The 9,328-nt window shown below is 47.0% G+C and overlaps 1 protein-coding gene across 1 annotated transcript in view; it reads right to left on the reverse strand.

Annotated features, from left to right (window-relative positions):
* Nucleotides 1-9,328, reverse strand: part of Cep164 (centrosomal protein 164) — a 64,346-nt gene that overhangs the window by 47,270 nt on the left and 7,748 nt on the right. The window contains exon 3 of the mRNA XM_029481580.1: nucleotides 4,502-4,613. Coding sequence (XP_029337440.1) covers nucleotides 4,502-4,613 — 112 coding nt within the window. The remainder of the gene's footprint in view (nucleotides 1-4,501; nucleotides 4,614-9,328) is intronic.

The following is a 9,328-nucleotide window of genomic DNA, read 5'->3' on the forward strand; positions in this document are numbered from 1 at the left end:
ACAGCAGCATGGAAGTGTAAGCCGAATAAACCCTTTCCTCCCCAACTTGCTTCTTGGTCATGATGTTTGTGCAGGAATAGAAACCCTGACTAAGACAGTGGTACACTTGAAGTTGGGGGACACAGTTCAGTTATAGAGTGCTTGAGTAGCATGCACAAGGCTCTGTGTTCCAGCCTCATTCACACACACACACACACACACACACACACACACACAAAATGTGGTATGTCTAGCATAGAGAAGTACACAACTGATAAAATAAAAGGTAAGGTAGTGTGACTAGCAGTTAGTTTTTAACATCAACTTGCTACAACCTAGAGTCTCCCAGGGATACTGTCTTGACTGAGAGATTTTTCTAGATCTGGTTGGGTGATGGGCATGTTTGGAGGAGATTGCATTGTTAACTGACTCCATCCATTGTGGGTAGCATTACTTGCTGATTTGGGGCCTGAGGCTGTATAAGAGTAAAAGCAGATCACAGTAAAGCATGCCTTTAATCCCAGCACCCTGGAGACAGAGGCCATAAATTCAAGGACAGTCTGGTGCGCACAGGGAGTTCTAAACTAGCCACAGTTACAAATTGAAACCCTGTCTCAAAAAAAAAACAAAAAAAAAACAAAGCGAGAGGATGGCTGGGTAGCAAACCACGCAGATACATCCATTTCTCTGTGCTTGACTATGGATATGATGTGACCAGCAGTCTCAAGTTCTTGCCCCTAGACAACACAGTGGAGACAAATTGTAACCTAGAATTGTAAGCTAAAATAACTCCCTCCTCCCCTAAGTTGCTTTTGCTTAAGGTATTTTATCACAGCAACTGAAATGGTTATAGGCAGATAAATCACGAGTAATGGCAAACGCCCATAACCCCCACATTCAGGAGGAGGAAGGAGGATCACAAGTTCACAGCCAGCCCAGGCTACATCTTACAACCCTGTCTTAAAACCAATAAACAAGCCGTGCGTGGTGGTTCACATCTATAATCCCAGCACGTGTAATAGGATCAGGAGTTCTGGGTCAGCCTGGCTACAATATGAGGTGAAGGCCAATCAGAGACCTGTGAGACCTCATCTCAGAAGAAAGAAAGAAAGAAAGAAAGAAAGAAAGAAAGAAAGAAAGAAAGAAAGAAAGAAAGAGAGAGAGATAGATTATACCTGTAATCCAAGAACTCAGAAGTCTGAGGCAGAAGGATCACAAGTTTAAGGCCACCCTGGGTTATATAACAAGACTCTATCTCAAAAGAAAAAAGAGAGACATACACATTATACTGACATAGAACAGTGCACATAATGATATAATGTAACAGTTATGATTAAAATAAGCCCACAAATAGGGTGTGTGTGTGTGTGTGTGTGTGTTAAAAGTTCTAGATGGAATTTACCAAGTGACAATAATTATACTTGGGAAAGAAAATAGGGTAAAAGATGATATTTACAAATAACTGTTTTTAAAGATTATTTATCTTATGTATGTAAGTACACTGTCACTGTCTTCAGACACACCAGAAGAGGGCATCAGATCCCACTACAGATGGTTGTGAGCCACCATGTGGTTGCTGGGAATTGAACTCGGGACCTCTGGAAGAGCAGTCAGTGCTCTTAACCTCTGAGCCATCTCTGCAGCCCTACAAATAACTTTTAATGACTTACTTTATTTCAGAAAATGAAAAATAGTTCATGTCCTCCCTATAGGACAGGAGAGTGTCAGCTACACTCGCAGGTACAAAAAGGCAGCTGGCACAAGGCCTGGCACACAGCTGGCCCTAGACCAGCCAGTCCGCCCTCTCTGCCACCCCCACATCATAAAGGGCACTGGCACAAAACAGAAAGCACTATCTTCCAAACACAAGCTTGAGTCTCAGCACCAGGAATACTGTCGGAAGTGCTAACAGATTTCCTAGAAAAAGATGTGAAACTGGAGCTGGTCCAAGGAGAGGCAGCCAAAAGACCAACAGAACAAGGAGCCTGTCGAGTGCGGGAAGCTGAAAAGAGTCTGTGCCTTCAGTTGAGGAGAGTAAGGAGGGTAGGCGCAGCCATTTTGAAGTTCAGTCAACCCGGTAAATGGCGTGAGTAAGAAAGGGGCAATTACCTAGGCCACCAAATGCACCTTCCCAGCTGAGACAGGACCCCTAGGACACCCAAAGGTCTCAGCTTGGGGAGGACAACCTGGAGAAGGCTTCACACCTTTGATGAGGGAGGAGGTGAGGAGAGGACAGAGCAGACACTGAACAATGTCCCTGAGTGGAATGACACTGTCCTCATGAGCAGGGAGGTGACTGCGGTGACTATGACTTATTTCAGCCCCCCCTACTCTACCCCTTGCCCCCGGGCACTGTTTTCCCACTGTAAACCTCTGCTTCCAGGAGATAACCTGAATGAGCTCTCTCACAATCCAGATAGCTTTAAGGGAATTTTTAAAATACTAACAAGCACATGAACAGGAAGTCAGGCAAGAACAGGTTATACAAGCGGAGGGGCTCAGTGGGTAAAATGCATAAGCCTGGCAGCCTGAGATCAGGGCCTGGAACCCAGGGAAAGGTAGAAAGAATGGACTAACTCTACAAAGCTGTCCTCTAATGTCCTCACTATGGCACAGGTACCCGTGCAGACACATACACACAATAATGATTTAAAGAATGACTACACCAAATCACTACACAAATGATTTAAAGAATCACTACACCACACTATACAACAATACACTACACTACACAAACTTGAGGACGGCAGAACCAAAGATGACTGCCAAGGAAGAAATCTTTTCCCAAACCTGTGTGGCCTCACTACAAACTCCTTTGGCCTCAGCATCTTTTAGATGTATTGAGGAGATACAGCCGTCCCTTTTTCTGTTACACATGTGTGCACACACTTGTGTCTGAGTGCACATTCTCACATGTGTACTGATAGGCATGTGTGCACACGCATATGGTAGCCAGAGGACAAATGCAGGTTTTGTTGCAAATGCAGAGCCATCTATATTGTTTTGGAGACAGAGTCTCTCGCTGGCCCAGAGCTCACCACGTAGGCTAGACTAGCTGGTTCGCAAGCCGCATGGATGTGCCTGTCCGCTTCCCTATGCTGAAATGACAAGCGAGGGCCACCAAGCCTGGCTTTTTAAAAGTGCATGAGATCTAGGGACCAAGCTCAGGACCTCATGTGTGCAAAGCAAGCACTTTACGGACTGAGTCATCTCCTCACACCCAGGCAATGGTCGCTTTTAACCTTCTACCAGTGTGCAAGGACCAACAAAGATTCCTTCTTGGTGTGAGAGGACTGAGTCTGGGAAGCAGCTCTGGGGTACATTCGGATCCTAACCCAGAGCCCTTCAAGCCAGCCTGCTCAGTCCTGAAGCAAGAGGTAACCTGCAGAGAAACAGCAGTTTTGCCCCTGAGCATTGAAATTTATCTCCAGGGCATGGGGAAATGGCTCAAATAAAGTGCCTGTCATGCAAACATTAAAAAAAGAAAGAAAGAAAGAAAGAAAAGAGGCAGAGGACTGGAGAGATGGCCCAGTGGTTAAAATTGTGTACCTGCTTTGGCAGAGGACCTGATTTCAGTTCCCAGCATCCATATCAGGCAGCTCACAACCTACTGTAACCCCAGCTCCGGAGGATCCAGTGCTCTCTTCTGGCCTCTATGGGCAACTACACTCACATGCACATACCCCCCAACATACACACACACACACACACACACACACACACACACTTAATGTCTTAGTTTACGGTTCCTATTGCTAGGATGAAACACCAAGACCAAATGCAACATGGGAAGGAAAGGGTTTATTTACTTGGCTTACAGATCCCAAGTCACAGTCCACTGAAGAAAGCTAAGGCAGGAACTCGAGCACGACAGGAACCTGGAGGCAGGAGCTGATTCAGAGGCCGTGGAGAAGTACGGTTTACTAGCTTGCTCAGCCTGCTATAAGAAAATAAAGCCCTGGACCGCCATTGTGGGGTGGTATCCCCCTCAATGGGCTGGGCCCTCCTCCATCCATCACTAATTAAGAAAGTGCCCCCACAGGTTTACCTACAGCCCTATCTGATGGAGGCATCATCTCCACTGAGCTTCCTCCGTCTTGGATAACTCTAGCTATGTCAGGTTAACATAAAACTAGCCAGCACGATTAAAAACAAATCTAAAAACAGAAACAAAAACAAAGGGGATGCTGGAGAGATGGCTCAGCAGTTAAAAGCACTTGCTGTTCTTGCAGAAGACTGGGGTTTATTTCCCAACATCTACATGGTAGCTCACAACAGTCTCTAACCACAATCCCAAGGAATCTAATGACTTCTTCTGGCTTCTGTGGGCACCAAGCACATACATGGTGCACACACATATATGTAGAGAAACATTCATACACTTAAAAACAAAATAAGACGTGCATATCTGATCTATACACACATGTATACACACACACACACACACACACACACACACACCTACATTCCAGAGTCAGGTCCTTCTGACAGGCCAGGTTACTGAGCCACTGCAATGACTTACCATGGTTTCCAGCCCTTGGGCAATGGAGCCTCAATACCCTCTCTCGCCAGCCACATCAGTTCTGGTTCCTTGATAGGGTCAATACCAATCACTCTGGCAAAGTCAAGGATTTCTGCAAGAGAGAAGGAGGGAAAAGGAGGAGGGTGGAAGGGGTAAGAGAGAGAAGGATGGGGAGGGGTGGGAAGAAGCAAAATTTAGACAGTTCTATTCTGAACTGCTTTAATCTCCAAGTTTTCCTCAGTGATAAAATATAACATCTCTAAATATAAATAATAAACATATAGAACTAAAGCTGGGTGCGTTGGTGCACATCCAGAATCCCAGCACTTGGGAAGCAGAGGCAGGGGGATCAGGAGGTCAAGGTCACCCTCAACTCCCCACTGAGTTAGAGGCTGGCTGGGCTTCCTGAGGACCATCTCAAAAAGCTTGAACAAACAAACAAGCCAAACATACAGAACCAGTTTCCTTATATCCCAATTTATAAAGAGCCATCTGAATCAAACCAGGCTACCTCCAAACTCACACAAATATAATCTGAAGCCACAGTTAACAGACGGGGTGAAGAATGAAACCAAGACTTGACAGTGGGCAGGCCTCAGGAAGGACCCAAAGCCACAGCCGGAACCATCCAGGAACCAGCCAGGATGAGGGCAGCCTTACAGAAGATAAACTCCAGAGAGACTGACAGGAGCTGGGCCCCAGTGCACTTGGCCCTTAAGCCCCAAGCGAGTTCCATCAACTATAGATGACTGAGCTCTCTAAGGACCTTGCAAACACACAGAACATGAAAGGAGAGTGTGTGTTGTGACGGTGGCACGTACCACGTGTCACCTCAGCAAACAGAAGGCAGTGCCTGGTTCTCTGAGGGACAGGAAGGCACCCAGCTGAGAAAGCAGATGACACTCGGGTGGCCTCCTCCCCATCTAGTGAACCCCTCTTCCTAAAGGTAGTGCCTCTTACTCAATTGTAGTATATATTTTGGACTCTACTTCTGCTCTGCTCTCGAAATCAAACAGTTAGGAGAGCCCTTTGCCAGAGAGCTGGAAGACAGAAGAGACCTATGCACTATGCGATCTCATCTTTGGGGAAAAGGATAGGTGTCCCTGGTGGCCACAGGAATAAATACCCAGGCTTGAGTCTAATCCAGGCTAGAGAGGTCTGGCCAATATGTCATCTCCGTGGAGAACTGGAGGATGACACACTGGGGACTAGGAAATAACACTTTTTCTAAAGAACCAGCATATATTTAACTGACCAGGGAATGACTTATTGAATAGTTTCACCTTTTTTTAGTTCTTGGGGGGGAGGGTGTCTCACTTAGAATAAGCTCTACGAGGCTCAGGCGAGCCTTAAGCTTACAAACATCCTGCCTCAGTCTCCCAGGTGCTTATTAGAGGTGTATGCCACCAAGCACAGCTTCACAATGACCACCTCCAATGAACTTGTTACTCTGAGCCACGAAAACAGGAGAGAATATTCACTGTCGTAACAAGAGACAGACAGCAAAGAAGAAGACATAAACCCGCAGGCTGGAGAGATGGCTCACTGGCTCGGATCCTGGACTCCCCTTGCAGAAGACCAGAGTTCAGTTCTGAGCACCCATGTTGGATGACTCTCACCGCCACCTGTAACTCCAGCTCCAGAATGCCTGTGGCCTCTGCAGACACCTGCACTACGTGCACTCGAGAGTGCTCACACATACACACACACACACACTTATAAATAATTTAAAATAATTCTCTAAGAAAATATAAATACACACAAACAATTCTTGCTCTCAAAACTACAATGGAATGAATATCAAGATAGAGAGTTACACAGAGAAACCCTGTCTCAGAAAAAAAAAAAAAAAAAAAAGATGGAGGGTGCTCCTTCGGAGAGTATCACTATGGAAACCCTCTGGGCAACTGGGACGCTAAAGCAAAGAGCTGGAGCAATGAACCTGTGACAAGATACGGCTTAGTGCATCTGGGGATTGCCAGAAACCAACACAAGACCGCACAGCTCAACTGTCAAGATAGGAAAGCCACGTGACCAAGAACCTTGAAACCTCACCAAGGGCACTGAATATGTGGAAGGGCATTGGAGCCAGCCTGGAAAGGATCCATTTCTCCCTGTAAGACCACTACTATTAGATGGGACACAGACAATGCAGGAAAACGGAGCTAAGCAGGAAGCCGAGGCAGAGAAGGTAGTGTGGCTCAGACTAGGTGTTGGCACAAGAGTTTTTTTTTTGTTTTTTTGTTTTTTTTTTGAGACAGGGTTTCTCTGTATAGCCCTGGCTGTCCTGGAACTCACTCTGTAGACCAGGCTGGCCTTGAACTCAGAAATCCGCCTGCCTCTGCCTCCCCAGTGCTGGGATTAAAGGCGAGTGCCACCACGCCCGGCGGCACAAGAGTTTTTATAATACATCCCTAGAAAAACCTTGACGCAAACCAAGTGAGGTAGCTCGTGCCTGTACCCCCGATGCTCCAGGGGCTGAGGCCGGGGGATCACTGCCAGTCTCAGGCCAGCCTGACCTACATAGCAAGACCCTGTCTAAAAAATAAAAGTAAATAAATAAGTCCCAGCACTCAGGACACACAGGAGGCAGGAGGATCTCTGTGAGTTCAAGGCCAGCATGATCTGCATAGCAAGTTCCGGGGCAGCCAGGGGTGCAGAGTGAGAGGGAAATCAAGCATCCTTTCCCCAAAACTCTTGGGACCAGGCCTGTTAAAGGTTTCAGGTCCTTCCTGGGTTTGGCGTATTTGCATTAGAGTTTATGGGTCAAGAATCCCATCATCAAAATGGCTCATCTAAAAAGGCAGATTTGGGGCATTTTGCATCTTGGAAAAGGTGAGGGATACACATCTTGAATTCCAGAAACAAGGAAGCAATGCATGGTGGTCCACATCTGTAATCCCAGCACTTAGGAGATGGAGGCACGAGGAATCGGAGTTCGAGACCAACATGGGCCACACAGTGAGGCTGAAGCCAGCCAGGCTTAGGAGAAGAAAGGGAAGGAAGGAGAGAAGGAAGGGAAGAAAGAAGGAAGAAAAATAAAGAAAAGGAAAATGTATACATACACACACACAGCTTCGGGTACAGAGATTCCGCCTCAAAGGAAAAAAAAAATTAAGGAGACTTGAAGTCAGTTGTTAAGATGGCCCGTAAGCACATTTATTTGCAGCCAAGCCTAATGCTCGGAGTCCCATCCTAAAGCCCACATGGTAGAAAGAGAGAACTGACTACTGCAAGTTGTCCTCTGACCTTCACACACTTGCTGTACATACATATACATACATAGGATAAATAAATGTAAAAAAAAAAAAACAAAGAAAATCTGAAGTCATTCAAGGATAGCACAAAAAGACACCTGGACAGGGATATGACATTCTTGGAAGGAAGACACCACAAACATGACAGTCCCTTCTGAATCAATCCGATGCTCATCACGATACCCCCAGGCACCAAGAGTCCTCCCAAACACTGCCCTACCCAGAGCCTGACAGATAAGTCTAAAGTCGTGGGCCAATAAAACAAACAAGATGGCCGAGGAAATTGGAAAGACTGGGACAAGGGCTTCAGCCCTACTCCATATTAGAATCCGATGCACCTCGGTAATTCAGTGTGACACTGACACATGGCCGGACAGTCCAATGGGAGAAAGGAGACAGACCCAGACGCCCACAACAGTAGCTGGGCCAGTAGGGAGATGAGTTTACCCCATCGACAGTGTAGGAACGAAAATAAACTAGAATATGTGAGAAATCAGCTCTACTTTTGATGGGGCAGGCTTTTCTAACCGTGATACACACATAACTCAGAGGCCCGTCATCAACAGACTGACAACAGAAAGAGGACAAACCACAGACTACAGGAATAGCTCAGTGCTCAACTCCAGTTTGAGGGCATCAGGCCCCCTCTTCTGGTCTCAGTGGGCACCGGAGGCACACACAGTATGTACACAGACATAGGTGGAGGCTGGGCACACAGCTCAGTGGTACAGTTTAGCCTGAGTGTCTGGGTTCCATGTCTAATGCCAAAGAATGAACAATAAAAGCACAGCTGGTTGGTGACTCAAGTCTGTGATTCCCAGCACTTGAGAATCTGAAGCAGGAGGATTGCTATGAATTGGATCTCACAGAAGGAAGTGGGAGTCGGGGCAGCAAGATAGTTCAGAGGTAAAGGTGCTTGCCACCAATCCTGGAGGCCTGATCTAGTTCCTGCAATCCACACGGTGGAAGGAAGAGAGCCCAGGACTTCATGTAGGTGAAGCGAGCACTCTCACAAGCTGCCCTCCGACCTCCACACGAGCACTGCGGTGTGCACACCATGCTGCCCTCCAGTACACAGAGGTTTAGAAACTAACTGACAGGTAAAAAATAAAGAATATATACCGTTTTAAAACCTCTACATGGCAATGGGCAAACACACTTGGCTATTGGCAAATTGCAAGTTCTAAAGCGGGGTCCTGGCCTCCCCAGGGAGGGGCACCTGTTCTTATCCTTCTCTGCCAGGTCCACGAACCACCTGAGCGGGAGGCAGAACTTGTGCCCGGGTCCAGAACTCTTCAGAATGTCAAAGCAAATTTCAATCCACCAACCGCAAAGCACAGAGTGCTGGGCGGCCCAGCTGTACCCTTCACAGGACAGGGAACCACAGGGAACTCCCTGACAGGACCTGGCTCAGGGGGGCACCTTTGGGTTGCTCTTTGGTTTTTGTTGTTGTTGTTGTTGTTGTTGTTGTTGCTTAAGACAGGGCCTAGCAGCCGGGCGTGGTGGCGCACACCTTTAATCCCAGCACTCGGGAGGCAGAGGCAGGCGGATTTCTGAGTTCGAGGCCAGC

This window comes from Mus caroli, chromosome 9, assembly GCF_900094665.2.
Source record: "Mus caroli chromosome 9, CAROLI_EIJ_v1.1, whole genome shotgun sequence".
Lineage (NCBI taxonomy): Eukaryota > Metazoa > Chordata > Mammalia > Rodentia > Muridae > Mus > Mus caroli.